The 17,238-nt window shown below is 41.9% G+C and overlaps 1 protein-coding gene across 4 annotated transcripts in view; it reads left to right on the forward strand.

Moving 5' to 3' along the window:
* Positions 1–15,150, forward strand: part of ESRP1 (epithelial splicing regulatory protein 1) — a 36,784-nt gene extending 21,634 nt beyond the window's left edge. For 3 of the 4 annotated variants that reach the window (XM_074577440.1, XM_074577441.1, XM_074577442.1), the window contains exons 13-15: positions 1,170–1,338; positions 12,666–12,771; positions 14,302–15,150. In XM_074577440.1, coding sequence (XP_074433541.1) covers positions 1,170–1,338; positions 12,666–12,756 — 260 coding nt within the window. In that variant the 3' untranslated portion in view covers positions 12,757–12,771; positions 14,302–15,150. The remainder of the gene's footprint in view (positions 1–1,169; positions 1,339–12,665; positions 12,772–14,301) is intronic. The other variant, XM_074577443.1, reaches the window with a different exon arrangement.
* The last annotated feature ends 2,088 nt before the right edge of the window (positions 15,151–17,238 follow it).

Raw genomic sequence — 17,238 nt, forward strand, 5'->3', positions numbered from 1 at the left:
TCTCAGCCTACGGGAAAAATAATACTTTGCTTCCAAGATCATAAATGGCAAGGTAGTCAAATAGGAACTTTCTCTCTGTCTTTCTATGCAAATGCATTGGTGGCTTTTTTAAGAAGTGTCCTCTAAGTCCTAGTCAGAGCTGCCAATATGGCAGCAAAGTTCTTGTGTGTCGTTCCTTTTGAGTGTGAGTAGACCTTCAGCTAACCCTTGGGAGGTAAGTTTTCTAAGTGACTAGCTTGTTTTGGGTTTCTTTGCAAGTATCCTTCTGAGCAGGGATTTGCAGTGTGTAGTCCTATGTGTGACAGCTGTTCCACGCAGGGGTTGGAAGCTTCTCCTAAGAGCTCCTAGGACAGGTTTCCTAACTTTGGGAAGTCTTAGGTGGCAGTGTTCCCCTTTCCAACTATGAATGCCAGTGGTTTATTCCTCAGATGAGCCCTTTCAGATATCACTGCCCCATCCCGCAATGAATCTGTCGCTTTAAAATAAGCCTCTAGTTTTGCTATTCTGAGTTATCTAAAGCTTTTATATGTTCACTTTTATGGGACTGGGAAGAGGAAAGAAAAGGGAAGAAGTGTCAGAGGAGGAGGAGGGTGAACTCTCATCAGTGAGAATTCATTTAGGGCTTCACATCTTGTTGAAACACTGCGAAGTGCGTTTTGTTTTTTTAAAACTCAATGGTAACACTTGAAGCTGCAAAGCCATGACTTGTCTCACTCCATTGTTGGTTAATTAAAGACAGAGCTGTTTGGGGGATAGGGAGTGTCAGGATGAAAAGATGTCCCCTGCTCTGGGGAATGTTAGGCAGATCTTTAGCACAGAAGTTTCCTTCTTACAGTGGAGAAGTCTCATTCTTCCTGATTGGAGACTTCATTAAAATCTGAGCCTAGACAAGAAAAACTGGCCTCCTCTTCAGAAAGAGACCCCATTCCCAGAGAAAGAGGTGGCTTTTTGTGTATTACTGACTTTGCTTTTGACTGGGGGCGGGGGGGGCGGCAGGCACAACACTTGTAGTCAAGCTCATGTTGGTGGCTCAGATTTATTTTCTGTGATGAGCAAAATGAGAAGCTCACGAAGGCTCTTTACTTACTGCAGAGCTCTTCAGCTAATGAAGACCGCATATATGCTGGAATCCAAAAGGTCCTAATCTATTTTCCATTTGTTCCTTTTAGGCCTTTCACCCCCTTCCTACTCTTTTCCGGCTCCTGCTGCGGTTGTGCCAACAGAAGCTGCTCTGTATCAGCCATCCATGCTCCTGAACCCACGAACGCTCCAGCCCTCCACGGCGTACTACCCTGCTGGGGCTCAGCTCTTCATGAATTACACAGCTTACTACCCCAGGTAAAGCAGAGGAGAAACCAAGCAGGAACAAAGGAGTCTCTTTTTTTGCAGCAAATGCACAAAGCTCACAAAAGAACATTGTCTGCTGCGCTAAAGGCTTGTGCTACCAAGAACAGCTTGTTTGGTATCTTGTTCAGGGAAACAATTTCAGGATATCTAGGGATTTCCCAAGTTTTAGAGTATTTCAGGTAGTGATTATTATTTTTTTTTTAAACGTAAGTCACACAGTTACAGTGGGAATTTTTTTTGTTGTTTTTTTTTTCCACCTAAGATGCCTCTTAAACTTGTTAGTTTGCATTGTTGTGCCCTCAGTGGGAATTGGTGTGTGCAGTACTTCTCGCGTCCATAAAGAAGCCCTTGGCCCCTCTTTACATTGGGTGAATTGGGGTCTGCCCTAACAACTTCTGAAATCCTGCCTCTTTGTTTTTTGTAATAACGTAACTTTTGACCTTTATGGTAAAACGCTGTTTACTTATTTATGACAGTACTGCATTGAAGCATATATGTATTGAATGCATATGTAAAGCATATAGAGGGATGTATTCTTCCTGACCTCATGAACACCTCTCATGAAGGGCTTTCGGCTCTTCTGAGTGTACTAGCTATCTTCTACAGAACAAAAACTCTTGATACCACTTGCTCTCTGCAGTCACGAGGACTTGAAAAGAGCCACGTCCCCTGTAAGCCATAAACCATTCCTCATCTGTCAGGAAACCTGCTAAAGAACTCAAGTCTTCTATTAGATTCTGACCAGTGATTTTTATCTCTGGAGAAGGGTCCAAATAGCTACTTATGAAATTGTTGAGCAATATGGACTCTCTAGTACCTGTAAGGTAACAAAGGTTTTCTTATTACTTTACACTAAATCAGCATGTCTGTGAGCTGCCTGTTTCATTTTTGTTTTTTTTTTTATTAAAATGTTTTCTTCACTCATGAGTTAATTTCTACAATGCTTTCAATGCCTGTCTTACGGTTATGATAATATGTTACCAAACTCAGCCTCTTTAATGTAAGATCAAGAAAAATAAAACTCCAAACTTGCACTGGCAATATAAAACAAGCTTCTCAATAATAGTTGTATATGTCATGAGAACGCAGTGGCAGCAATAGTTTGTAGTGACTTTGACGTGTTGTACTTTAATAATAGACTGGCTATTGCAGGCTAAGTGCCAGGCCCTACAGAGATCTGCATGGGATCCCACATGAGTCCCATCACTGGCTGCTTGGGCTGTGGGCATGTTGGTTACAGACTCATCAATCCCAAGTCTCAAAACATCCTTCTTATGTTCTTGTTTAACTGACAGTTGTATACTGTTCTTAGGAAACCATTCCTGTGTAGCTTCTGTGCCAATTACAAGTACCTCCCTTAAAAAAAAAAAAGTAACATTTCTGGAGTCAATTTGTCTTCTTTCCATTTTGTGAGATCTGGTGTTTGGATATTGCTTTTCTATCCAGAGTAAACATTTGATCTACAGACAAATCGTATATAGTCCAATAGAACTAATGATATTTTGTAGCTGATATTTTGGTTTGTGTTGTTTTTTTTTCTTTTTTCCTAAAAAATTAAGCTTTACTGCTTTTCAGGGAAATTCCTTTGCATTGTAAAGGATGCCATAAGTAATTGGGTCCCTTTCATGTAGCAATCGGAACTCTCTTAAATGGAGTTTTCTGGTTCTGAAATTTAATTCAAAAAATGTTAAGTATGTGCAGCAGGAAAGAATGGGGTATCCTCTATACTAAGTGGTGCATTTAAATGCATGTACATGGAAAAGCAATACAGAGCTGGTGGCTAATGATCAGACAATGGTTCATAAATCTAACTAGTGAATACTTATGGAAATAAGGAAAGTTCTTTGACCCGCTGCCAAAAGGTTCTACCGCTTGTGTTTTGCAAGGTCAAGTTGCTTTATAATAGCCAATTCCGTTCTCCATGCAGTAATCAGCCATGGTGGGGGGGGAGGGAGGCGTTATTTTGGTCTTCAGTATCTATCAGAAATCCCTGAAACTCTGGATCCTCTTAATGCTCCTGTAGGTTTGGTGATGAAACCCGATGGTATAAGAAATGGTTGCCTTCTGTGCTATTAAAACAGCTTTAGTGAACTCCTAATGAAAAGGAGGAGGGAGAGCAAGTTATTCGGGATCTGTCAGTCTGATATCTCTGTTTAGCTTGTAATTATATCTGGCAACATGTTCTGACAGCAGATCAGTGGTCTCTGCCTAGTCCTGGGCTTCTGAGGGAAAAGAACAATAGAATTCACGGGAGGGAGGAGTTTCTTTGTTTATCTAATCCTGGATAAATAGGTGTACTAGTTGCTGTATGTATGTACCTTGAAAGTAATGAATAACTGCACTACGTGGCAACTGCCAGTGTTCTATTGAAACTTTTACCATACAAAAACTTGAAAATTACTGCTATGGGATACATAGTTTTAAAACAAAGTTAAGTCTTATTGTATTTATTCAGTTTTAATGCCATCTTGATCACTTTTAAGCAGTGCCTTGAAAACCTCAAAAGTTTCTGTCAAAATCCATAATTGTAGGAACACACTTAAACTCTGTTCTTTTTTCAACAATATTTTGAATAGTGAAGTGGAAAGAGAAACTTCTTGCTCAGTGGGTAGTGTGCTGGTGGGACTTGTAGCCAAAAAATGATGTGGAAGCTGAAAACTGATGTGGGTTCAAACAATCCAGATTCAAGGGCAGGAAACTCATTGTGAGTTTGTGAATACACAGAAACCGCATCTGGCTCAGGAAGTCCTTGAACTCAAAATAACTGGAAGAGCGTTCTTATGTTCTGTGTCCTATGGTAAACTCTTCTGCTGTTGAACCACGGTGGGTAGGCGAACTTGTCTGTTCGCATCTTTGAAGTAGTATTTGTCTTGAGAGATATTGGAACAGCTTGTGAGCACGGGTCTCTTCTGATGTGTTTGTAGTTGTATTCAGCTATGCTAATCTAATAGTGGCTAGGTTAAGTTTGAATTATTTCCCCATTGTGCAAGCATTCTCCTGGAGAAACTGGCTGCTTGTTGCTTGGATGGGTCTATTCTTTGCTGGGTAAAAAACTGGCTGGGTGGCCAGGCTGAAAGGGTTGTGGTGAATGAAGTTAAATCCAGTTGGTGGCTGGTCACAAGTGGTGTTCTCCAGGTCTCAGTATTGGGGCCAGTTCTCTTTAATGTCTTTATCAACAACCTGGACAAGGGGATCAAGTGCAACTTCAGTAAGTTTTCAGATGATGCCCAGTTGGGTGGGAGTGTTGATCTGCTTGAGGGTAGGAAGGCTCTATAGAGGGACCTGGACAGGCTGGATCCAGGGGCCAAGGCCAATGGTATGGGCTTCAACAAGGCCAAGTGCCGGGTCCCGCTTTTGGGTCACAACAACCCCATGCAGTGTTACAGGCTTGGGGAAGAGTGGATGGAAAGCCACCCGGCAGAAAAGGACCTGGGGGTGTTGGTTGACAGGCAGCTGAGTATGAGCCAGCAGTGTGCCCAGGTAGCCAAGAAGGCCAACAGCAGCCTGGCTTGTATCAGGAATAGTGTGGCCAGCAGGACTAGGGAAGTGATCATCCCCCTGTACTCGGTACTGGTGAGGCCCCACCTCCAGTACTGTGTCCAGTTTTGGGCCCCTCACTACAAGACAGACACTGAGGTGCTGGAGTGGGTCCAGAGAAGGGCAACGAAGCTGGTGAGGGGTCTGGAGCACAAGTCTTCTGAGGAGAGGCTGAGGGAGCTGGGGTTGTTTAGTCTGGAGAAAAGGAGGCTGAGGGGAGACCTTATCGCTCTCTACAACGACCTGAAAGGAGGTTGTAGCGAGGTGGGCGTTGGTCTCTTCTCCCAAGTAACAAGCGATAGGACAAGAGGAAACGGTCTCAAGTTGTGCCAGGGGAGGTTTTGATTGGATATTAGGAAAATTTTCTTACACTGAAAGGGTTATCAAGCATTGGAACAGGCTGCCCAGGGAAGCGGTGGAGTCACCATCCCTGGAGGTATTTAAAAGCCATGTAGATGTGGCGCTGAGGGACATGCTTTCGTGGGACTTGGCAGTGTTAAGTTAATGGTTGGACTTGATGATCTTAAAGGTGTTTTCCAACCGAAATGATTCTATGATTCTAGTTACACTCTCGATCGGAGTGATTTGAATGAAAAGGTCTTTTTATGTGGTAGTTAAAGGCATGATTCTGATACTTGCTGCACAAGGAAATACAGGGTAATTTGTTATTCTCATCTGTCTGCTTCTGCCTCTTCCTGCTATGGATTAGGTATGTCTTTTTCTCACCTATACACTAATCGACTTGTAAAAGTATTTTTAGATATATACATATGCGACATATGTATATATTAATGTTATATGTATGCATACATACATAAAAAGTGTGTGTGTGTAAAAATAAAATGACCCAAGTTAGAAGAAAGCTTCACTTGTTCTCTGTGATGGTCATTATGGAGGATCCGATCCATTGTGGAGAAAAAACGAGGCTTTTTTCTAACCTTAAACATTGATGGTATGCATATTGAAGCACAATTAAATTACAGCCAGTTTAAGCTGGCAAAACTGGGAACAAGTGGGCTGGATTGGGATTGATATCATTCAGAGCTGCTGCCGGCGGGTTTATTTGCATATCTGTGTGTCTAGCTAACCAGCATCACTTGACAGAACTGGGTTAGGAAGCAACCATATGTGTATTTAGCCTGGGAGATCTGTCACAGATGGAGAACAGCAGCAGCCAGAAACAAAACCTCTTCATCAGTTCAGTTGTACTCATAGCGTCATAGCAACACTCTGGACCACAGCTTTTAGACTGTAGTATGTTTTTTTCTTTTTTTCTTCTTTTTATAAGTGTGTCAGCTTGGATTGCATGAGATCACATCTGCAGCTCACTGAGCATAAAAGCCTACTGGTGGCTTTTAGTTGCCGTTCTGGAGTCCCTAGAGCAACTGGGGTTCATGTGTTTACATCAAGTGGCGGAATTTGGGACTCTTCATTACCTATCCTTGCTCATGGCGAGTCGGTTTCCATTACAGACTTGTCAAAATAACCTCAGCTCTTTGGTTAATGGCACAAACTTGTCACCAGAGTGGTTGTTTTGGGGGGGGGGGAAACCTTAATGGTTCACTTTTCTAAGCGAAGGTAGCTTGCCAAGGATTAGAACAGCAGGGATGCCTTTAACTACTACTGTATTTCATTGGAGAAGGTGTGCATTAGCAGGGAAGACTAATTGTTGCATGCCTCCATAGGCTGTCATTATCTCTTCACCTGTAGGTTTTAATTAGTAAAACTGCCATGATGTCTGAAAAGCATCAGAATGGTAATGCTCTGATCAATAGGTACCTGGGTATCAGGATAGTAAAATTATTTAAATTAAAAAAACCCCACCTTTCTTCAAAGTTGATAAGCCTGTAAAAATGTTGTTGGTGGTAGCAGTGTCCAAGACTTATTCACCCCACCATAGAAAATGCCACCGTGGATGCTGGTAGAGGTTCTTCTACTTACAGATTCCGGTTCCTTTTGTTTGCTGAGTATACCGGCTGTTTTGATGTGCTGTTAACAGCCCTTACTCTCATCTTCTGACTCTTCCTCTGCTATCTAGTAAAACATTTGGATTAGTATGAGGGATTAATTGATATTACAACACTGTGCAAGCTAGCTGCAGAGATCAGTTTGAGCACAGTTTTTCCTATTGCTTGCTTATAGCAGCTCAGTGGTGGGAGAGAAGATCCTCCTGTTGCGCCACAAGGCATGTGCATTGTCCATGCAGGTGGCTTTTTAAACATTCGCAGTGATGGCGAGGTGATCTCAGGTTATTTAAGGTACAAAAATACCTCGCTGGATGATTCTCTTTCACTCAGCTGCAGCCCTGCACGGGGTGTGTTGAAAGTCCCAACACTACTCAGGGCAGACCATTGGAGTCTTCTGTGGCAGCAAGCGCTTCTGGCTCCTGTCCTGTTGCTGCTTGTTGTCCTGCTACTGTTAACTTATACAGATGGGAAGCTGATTGCAGTAGGAAGAAGCGCTAAATACGTGTTGAGTGGGCAGCAGGTTATCTGTTTAAAAGTGGGGATGGCATCTGTACCACGTGAAGATTTTGGTGTTTCCAGGTGTAGAGTTGGATTTGGTCTTGGAATAAGGCTCCTTAAAGCAGAAAACTTATTTTATTTAAAAAAAAAAAAAAGCCTTCCCTGTTGAGAACACGGTCTGTGGTAGTTGTCCATGACTAAAGAGCAGTCATGGGCTTCTAAACGTTCCTATTTCATTAACAGATGACCTGATGATTTAGCGCCCGTGCTTCTGCTATTTGTCAAGTTATATGTCCTTTCTTTCTTTAAATACGGATAAACATTCCGGTCTTCAAAAAGGAAAATTATTCGGGTTATGTAAATACTTTTGCTAATAGCATGTCTTGTTAGTTTTTGTGAACACAGTACCATGTTAAAACTTTCAACTTCAGTAATTACACCACAAAATTTACTAGCTTTGCCTCTCTCAAACTTTGTATGACGAATCACTTCTAAAAAGGCTGTATACTGAAGCTGCATTTCCTCCTGCTTTTGGGCTGCTTTCCAGCAATGAACATTATAGGCATTATGCTGCAAGCTTGTGTATACGTGCACGTTATACCCGCGACCTGTGCCAGCCCAAGGAGTAGTTGAAAATCCCTATTGATGTCTGGAAAAAAATCTACTGCTCATCAGATGCTGGGGGTGATCTGTCAAATTTCCTTGAGGTTTTCTGAAGGCTGCTTGGTGATGTGCACCTTCTGCTTTTTGCTGCTCCTCCTGCTGGCTTCAGTCAGAGGATCTGCCTTTGGGTTCTGTAGAGCTCCTCAGGGTCTGCTGGGCTTCCTAGAGTGAGCAAAGGGGGAGGCTAATTTAATCATGAAACACTAGTGGATGAGTTTGACAAGTTGTTCTACCCTGCCGCCTCCTCTTTCTTTTCTCTCCCATGACTTTCCCTACCAGTGTTCCTGAGTAGTACGGTGAGGAATAGGTAGTAAGACTAAGCTGCAATACAGGACCTGTCTTACAGTCCTGAAATTAATAGAAGTTGTCAATCAGTAGCCTGATGGAAGGATATCTTCAGTATCTGTTGTCACAGAGCAGAAAATAAGTAATAATTTTAAAAACAAAAAATTTTTGCAGGACTACAGAGAACAAAGCCATAGGAAAAATAAGGATAGAGAATCAGGGAACTGAAACCTGTAGATGGTGTCTATGCACAAATCTGTTCCTACGTGCAAATAGCGTGGGGTATGTCTGTGGTTCTCTTGACTGACCTGCAGGATACTTGGTAGAGATCTGAAAACCTGCTTGGTTATGTATGCTGACTGCTCCCAACTCACACCCACTTTTAATATAAACCACAGCTTCCTTCTGGATATTGGTATCTGTTAAGCAAATGTACAATGGAAAAAAAAATAAATTAGGAAATGAAACAGGAGAGACAGTGATCCTCAATATTTCTACATAATATTTTAGTGATGAATGTTTGGGATCCCTTGAGGTGCATAAATGCTGTTTGAATGCCAACGTCAACCTTTAGAACATGTCAAAACTTGTTCTTGCGTCCAAAACTGATTTCAGAAACTTAATTGTGTTTTATTTGGAAAGTCTTTGGAGAACACCACAATCTCTAAAATATTGATTGGACAAAAAATCCAATCTGGCTGTTGATTAGATCCAAGAAGAAGGATCAATTCATAAGGAAAAAAGGTTTGCCTTGGGAAATGCTTCATATCGTGTTTGATTCCAAGAACTAGATTGATATAAAAAGAGTTAAGAGCTTGCACTGCATCATTATATAGTGATATGCAACTACTAAGAATGGCTGTAGAAATGACCCCATGTAAAACATGCAAGTATTTGTTCCGGGGGTTTGTTAACTAAAGAAGACAGGCTGGAATAGCTATTTGTCTTGTATCCCTCCCTGGACACATTTCATTACTAGTGTTCTTTCTCTACTGCTTTTCCATCTGGAGATGTGACCACTCTAAGTCACTTGCTGCTGTTCCCCTAGGAGGTTGTCACCCCTCAGTTTGGGGGAATGCAGAAACGGCTGGGGACAGTCCGTGTGGTATCTTGTATTGGGGAATTGGAGCAGGCAGCGCCCTTAGCCTAACCTGTTGCTGATGCTGTCTCTTACCTTTATCTCTGAGGTGGCGTTAGGAATTAGCAAGTGCTTGTAGCACCTCGGTGCAAAGCCAGCAGGGTTAGCTTGAATAACCGGAGTTTTAAACAGAGGTGTCTGACTTCCTTAAAACAGATAAGGAACCTATAGAAGTAATAATAATAAAAATAGATGGGTGCAGGGGGAAGAGGACTGAAGGGGAAGCACTTTTGCCCCACCTAATGTCCTACCAAAGCTGAGGGCGAAAGCACACAGAGGCTCAGCAGTAGGGCCAAGTGGCTGGGATGGTGGGAAAGCTGCCCTCTGGAACACCCAGTTAAAGCTCTCATGGCTCAACACTGCAGGTTCTGTGGCCTGTCTCTCGGCAAGGGCCAGGGAGACAGAGGAGCTTCAGTTTAACAGCGTTACCTTCTAAAGACAAGGGCCATAGCCTTGCTTCAAAAGGAAGGCTGCACTGCCCGAGCTGTGTCTCTCACTGTGTGTCTGTTCTGGTGGTTTCTTGTTAGTTTTTTTTTTTTTTTAACAGTGATACAAGCTAACTCCTGTCTTGCCTTACTAAATTATTTACCTCAGAAATCTGCATCGTGGTCTGGTTTGGGGGTTGGGCTTTTTGTCCCCCCTAATAAGAATCAAGTCTGCAAAGAAAACTAGGAAAAAGTCTCTATCCTTGCTCTTCATACGAGTTTTGGAAGTAATGGAATTGTTTTCATAAGGATTCTAGAAAAATTTAAACTATTCTTTAACTTAAGTTCTCTTGTGGTGTTCTGCTTTCTTCTCTCAGATACATAAATTACCCTTTTAGGTGGCTTCAGCTGGCTCCAGAATGGACTAATGTCAACGATGCTTTCCACAAAGCTACGCAGTTCCAAATAGTCTGGGGGGTGCATCTCGTTCAATGAAACAAAGAGTAAAATTATTTTTTTTTTTTTATTAAATGCTATACATATATATGTGTGTCTAGCAGTAGCTGGAAACTCTCATGGATTACCTGACACTTTAGCAAAAGAGATATTTGCTGGAACTGCCAAATCAAAACAAAACAAGGGTCTGTTAACTCGCTACAATTTTGTGGCAATTTGAATAAGGCTATGGAAGACCTGACAAAGCATATCAAAGCTTCTAACACCTAGAATCTCTGAGTATTTTGGGTGTTAGAGAGGAGTATTTTTATTATTATTACTCTAGAATAAATTATATTAATTATTGTGGCATTAATATTGCTTTAAAGCAAGACAAGCCTGTCCCTTTGTGGCACTAACCTATAACCCATGGCACCTGTCATTGACCACAAACCATGCTGTGTCTAAAGAGTCCATGAAATATAAGTAAATAAAAGCAAATACTGCCTTGCTAGCATTGCTGGCAGCTGTGGGGAGCTCCTTCCTCAGATGTATTTGGCAAGTAGCTTATGGAGAGCACTGACCTTGAGCTTGCATCCGAACTGTGGATGAGTTCCATGGATTCATCTCCTTACTCTTTAGCTGCATTTAAAACTTTGAGGTTGTAGACAGCATGTGGTTGAAATAAGCTCCAGCGCTGAATGGTGCACTGGCGGGGGGAAGACTTATTTTCAACCTCCTTAATATCATAAGGTGACTCCTGGATCTTGTGTTTGAGAAGCTGAGTAGTACATAGGTATATTGACTGTGGTAGTACTTTGTTGGAGATTAGTAAGATTATTAATATTATGAAAAAGGCACGCAGGGGACCATACATGGGAAGTGTTGTGTTGTGATAAATTTGTATGAAGATGGTACTCTATGGCATAAAATCTTAACTTCCCATAGCTCTTTTTCTGGCAATAGGCTCAAAATTCTTATCAATGATTGCAAGTGTCATCTTTGGCATTAGACCACCTCTGCTACCTAGTGAAGCCACCAGTGAAGAATTATTCACAAAGATACCCAGGAACACAATATTGTGGGGATAAACAAGCATTATGAGCAGTTCCTATGGAAAAAAACAGGTATCCTTCTAGACGGGGATAGCTGTTCACTGTAGAAGTAGCCAATTGCATTTGCTTAGTGAAACCCCTTGAAGAGTTTTGTCTGAAGGGAAACCATAAACATCTGTATGTTGTGTTCAGGAATGGCTTGTCTGCTGGATTTGCTTGTCATCTGCTGTGAATGAGCTCCCCCCCTCCATACTGTGCCGTATGAAGATGTCTCAGGGCTTTGCAAATAGTGGGAACTGGGGAAGGGCAAAACTGAAAACATGCTTGGCGAGAACACGGGCTTGGAGGCAAATGTGCCTACTGGGCTTAAAAGTTGCAGAGGAACTCAAGATGATGAGCTTTAATTTAGAGAGCTGCATATAGGCTACCACTGTCAGACTCATTGAGAGGGAAGACTCCTCCACAAAGGCATCTTGGGACAGAGGCCGTTGGGCTAAACTTAGTCTTCATGAATATCATGTTAGCTAAGGATTTAAACACAGATGTAAGCAAGCAAAGGAAAGGCTGATAGTCCCCAGCAGAAACTTTCACATGATATTTTTATAGGCATGAGTTTGGAGAACAGAAGTGGAGGCGGTCTGGGAATGACCTTTCTAGTGTGGTTTGGGGAAGATGTTCTAGGTATAAGTAATAGCATGAAAACGATGATGGAAATGGTAGGTGCTTGAAGCCATGCTCAGGAGATAAATCAAAATGATCAAGGTGGTTTTGAGCAAGAAGCATGGGCTTTTGTGGGGCTTTATTTGCTTTTTTTTTTTTTTTTTTTTTTTTTACTTTCATCTTAAAATTGTATATTAAGTAGGAGAAGCCAGTGGCATCCCTCAGTATTAGGACAACTTCAGGATAAATGGCCTCTGTGGATCTATCTAGTAGTGAACTTGTTAACTTTCCTTTAGAGGCTTTGAGACTGTGTGTGGCTCCGGCTGTACAGGAGGTGTGTTTGTCTCTGATCTCCAGGGGGACTCTCTTGAGACCAGTCAGTTGTGACTGCCAGAGTCTGCAGACAGTTGTCTTCAGCAAGATGCTGTGTGTACCTGAGGGTTGTGCTGTTAGGGGAGGTTGATTACCCCAGTGTAGTTTCTCTTGAATTGCTCTTGATGCCGTGGTGATGGGAGCATTACAAATGTCTAACTATGTGGCCTGAACTTTGGTATCTGCCCAGGGCTTTAAGAAAGGTTAAGGTTGCATAGGTAGCTGCTGGCTCTCTTCTGCACTAGTTTGGCTTCTGATTGCTTCTATCTTGACTTGTTTGTAGTATGCAGCAGAGGATGGACTTGTACACACAAATGATCCGGCCAGGACAGTGTCCAAAGAATGGATTTGCATTTAAAGGCCCCAGCAGTTAGACTTCCTTAGAGAAGGTAAGGATAACAAACCCCAGGAGACGGGTTTGGGGGTATCATAGTGTTTGCTTCAGATAACCACCATACTCCACACAACTTTTCATTTGCTGCCCTGGGAACATGGCTACTCTTTGGTATGTCCAGAATGTCACACTGGAATATATAGGAGCTTGGCTACTAAAGCCATTATTTAAAGGATTTTGACTATTCCAGACTTATTATGGGCTGCTGCTTTGCGTACTTCCCAGGGCTCCAAATGCATGCTACTTGAAGCTTTAATATCGGTATTGAGAGGCTCCAGAAAGCTCCTCAGAGTCAGTTTTCTGAAGAGCAAAGTGCAGAGATGGTGCTACTCTGCTAGCAATGCGCTAGGATATAGTGTTGGTTAGGCGGAATGAGCTGCTTGCTTAGGTAACTGCAGAATCTGATTTCTAAATCTCATGCTGATGTAAAATCGCAGCAATGAAGTAGACTGTGTTTGTGTAACTGGCAGCTACTCTCTTGCTTTTGTGAGCTTTCTGATCAGGCCGCTTCAGCCTTTGAAGCTTGGTTTACTTTATCTTCTGTATAGGAACAGTCAAAGGGTGAAGTCACCCGAAAGCATCTGTGCAGAAGAATACAAGTTGAATTGCAAAGCAGTATATTGGTGGCTGCACTGTGTGCTTTATCATGTGCAGTAGTCGTAGAGGAAGATATAGAAATATTTATGAAAAACCTCATAATCTCTAGTCTTTTAAAAATAGGTAGTCAAAAAAGTGACAGATTTCTTTTATGCCCTCTTCTTTCCTCTATTCTTTTCTTCACCTTCTCCTCTGAAAAATAACAACCAAAAATGCCTTCTTACTTAGCCAAGGGTGTAATCCGCTTCTGGGCAAAATCTTCACCTGCAGCATCACCTCACTGTCATCTGCTGTAAGTCCTGCTAAGTGAAGTACTGCACGTGTAAAGACAAAAGTGACCATATCTGCTAGTTGTCCAACAAACTGACTTTTGTCTGGGTTGATAAAGCTAAATCCCATCCCTATAACTAACAGTCTGAGGCTGCAGTTAGGTGGTTAGTAGCATCGTGGCTTAAACTACACTACATTGCTTCCCATCCAGCTATTGTTGCTTGTCTATGGTGGGCATTGCCATGCAGGGATCTTGGTTGGGGGAGCTGATCCAACTGGAAGAACCCGTTGGGTTTGGCTTTCAGTCTGTTTTCACCCAATCCACTTTACGGCTTAGCTGTGTGAGTACCTGTGTCTGAGATGGGAAGGTAGAAGTGAGCGAAGCAGGCACTGGGGGATAGTAATGGTATTGCCGTGATGGAGTTGAAACTGTAAAACTTCACCTTGAAAGCTGGAAGGTCCTGTAATAGTGTAGAAATTCTGGCATACTCTCAGAGAAACACTGTTCTCTCTAACACAAAGTGTCATTGAAATTGCGTGCGTGAGGTGAAAACTAAAGCTGTTGATCCTTCAGTAAAGATTTGGTATTTTGGAAATCAATAAATTAAGACTTGCTTCTATCATGGGGTTCAGTGACCTGCACAACTCTTTCATGCAGATTCCTCCACCCTTTCTGATGTTTTGAACAAACACAGCTCGCCTAGATGGAGATTTTCATTATGTTCCCTGTTTTACCACTGCTCAAGCCAATTGTGCTCAAGAAAACTCATCAGAACTCTGGAAATCAGCAGACGAACCTCTGACTGTTTTAAAGCTAATGCACGATTTTCAGACACGCGCGCACAGACCACTAAACCCTTCACTGAGAGCACAGGTACTGAAATCACACAAGTACTTGAGGGTTTCTTCTTGATAAAGAAAGTATTAAGCTGCTCTTAACACAGAAATAGTTTAGCCTGAACCTACCAAGTCTGATCTACTACATTCTATGACAGAGCAAAAAAAGTATTTTTTACCTGATTTTGCACACAGTTTAAAGTTGTTTGTTGTTTTTTTTTAAAAAAAAGTATTTTAAGACCTCTAATTGTGCCTTTGACATTTTTATAAAAAAATAATTGTTGTCTTGTACATATTTGTCTAATCTGTGCGGAAGAAGCCTCTGTAAACTTTATATACAGACATATTTTACACAGTGCAGAAATTAGGAATGTAAAGTGGATTATCTGAGGAAAAATGCTGTAACTTTGTAAAAAAAAAAAAATATAAGTGCGGTATGTTAAACGCTTTGTCTCTGATTCTTATCTTGTATGCTTTCCCTATGTACTCAGATATTTACATTTTAAATGGCTTACAGGAGTAGGTATTTCCAAACTTTGATCACACTGCATAGTCAGAAAATGAGAAATGCAGTTACTGTCTCTCCTGTGATACTGTTTTCATTTTTCCACTTCCTGTTCCACCCACACTGGTTGGTGTTTAACAATCTTGTGTTTAAGCGGAGGAATTACGATCTGTTGTAAGGCCCAGCACCTTGTCTGCTTTAAGGGAAGCTCAGGCAGGGACAGTAGTTAGAGTTTGGTCTCTCTGAACTAGAGCGAATATACCCAGCACCACAACTGTCACTATGAGCAAAGAAATTGGATGATGTACATGCTCTTACTGAAATAACTGATGTCTTTTAGCATTCCGTGCTCTCTCTGGGACTTGGTTAGAGCGCAGCATCTTTCCATGGCGATTATACTCGTTATTTGTACTGAAGAAAGGAGGGTGGGGGAAAAGAAACTCTGAAATAGACTTGTGAGGCTAAAAGTTGCAAAGGGGATAGGTTCTCTGGCATGTTTAAAATAAATATTACAGAACAGAGGACTGCAAGCTCATCTGTTCTTGAAATTGGCCACAAGCAACTCTTCTCTGCTGCAAGTTAGAAACTCAAGTGAGAAAGTTACTGCCAAACAAGATAAGGGGTTTTTGGCAAGAATACCTGTCACGTTATTTAAAACCATGCAAATCCACAAAAAAACGTGCTGGTTATACTTCTGGAGGTTGACATGGGAAAACATTTATCCTATGGACTCTTCCTTGCTGGCCCAGCTTCTCCTGGAAAGCACAGCTGGGCTGCTACTCTCCCAAAGGTGATTCCCCTCACAGAGACAGGCACTTGGAGCTGGGAATGTGCTTCAGCCTCAGACTCGCTAAAACACCTGGATGGTCCTGGGTGGAGAGCCCAGGAGCTGGGACCTGTGCTGTTTGGAGAGGCTGACCTCAGTGTCAGGTTCTGCCTTGCTTCTTCTCCCAGATGTACCTTTTAACTGTGGCTGAAGGGCTGCATCTGTGTGTTCCATCATTGGTGTATTCTCTCAAGAAGAAAACAGGCTTTTGCAACACTGCAGCCGGAGACCTCTCATCTCTGTGGCTGTGGGGACTGCGCAGGGGATGCCTAATTTGGGATCCCAGCAGCTTTGGAGCCTGTTTTGCTTTTTCTTCCCTGATTTTTCCCCAAACTCAGCATAAAGAATAGAAAAATTTTAGGACCTGACTCATGATGTGGTTCCTGAGAGACACTTGGGAAACATCAACAGTTGACAGAGTTCCTGTAAAGCACTCTGGGTATGGGGTGCTTATGTTCATCCTATAGCAGGATTTAGTGACAGCGAGACCAAATCCACAGCAGTGTCTTGGTATCTCTGAAAGTAAGTACAGGGGAAGAAAAAAAAAAGGGGGGGGGGTGTGGAAGTAGGGGGGTGGCAAAATAGAAAAACTTTTCCAGACAAGGCAAGGGATAATGGAAATCAGGCTATCTAATTTAATTTTTCTTTTCCCCTTTCATTTTTTTTTACCTTATTTCTTTGTTCTTCTCTTTCCTGTATGCCACCCTCCCGCAATCACTACAGCCATAGTAATCTAGATTTATATTTTCTGCTGGCAAACTTCATGATGTTACAGTCTGAAGTATTTGATAGAGCATTCTTTTAAATCACTGTTCTGTAAACATGAGTATATTGAACAGGATTAGTCGATGCAAAATATTTTTAAATGGTATTTCCAACTTTTCTTCCTGAGAAGATGGTTCTGCCTTTAATTTTGGAGTACAATTATAAACTAGTAGTTATGCAGAGGGAAAATTAGCCTATATAAGCCGCTTGGAGAGTGACGGTGGAATAGAGTCTTTGCATATTAACTTCACAGGAATAGCTCAACTGTGCAAATACCGGTAGGGAATGAGTGGATGGGAAGCAGTAGGACAGAAAGGGTTTGGAAAAATAAATCACAAACTGAATGCAACAATAATTAAAAAAACAAAGGCAAACCTCATGTTGGGTTGCACAAATGGGCCTTTTGCTTGGGATGCCCTTGAAGTTTTCCAAGTCTTCTATACAGTGCTGGTAAAATTTTAGCAAAAAGTTATGGCCATCAACTGGCACAAAAATTGCAGAAAGACGTGGACCAACTGCAGAGTGAACAGATGGGATGTGAAAACAGCTCCCAGGGGCCTGCTGAAGGCATTGGGATGGCTTTGTTTGGTGAAAAGGAGGCTGAGGAGAGGTATGAGAACAGTATATTAAAAAAAAAAAAAAAAAAAAAGACTATGAGGAGA

Source organism: Larus michahellis, chromosome 2 (assembly GCF_964199755.1).
Source record: "Larus michahellis chromosome 2, bLarMic1.1, whole genome shotgun sequence".
NCBI classification, from domain to species: Eukaryota; Metazoa; Chordata; class Aves; order Charadriiformes; family Laridae; genus Larus; species Larus michahellis.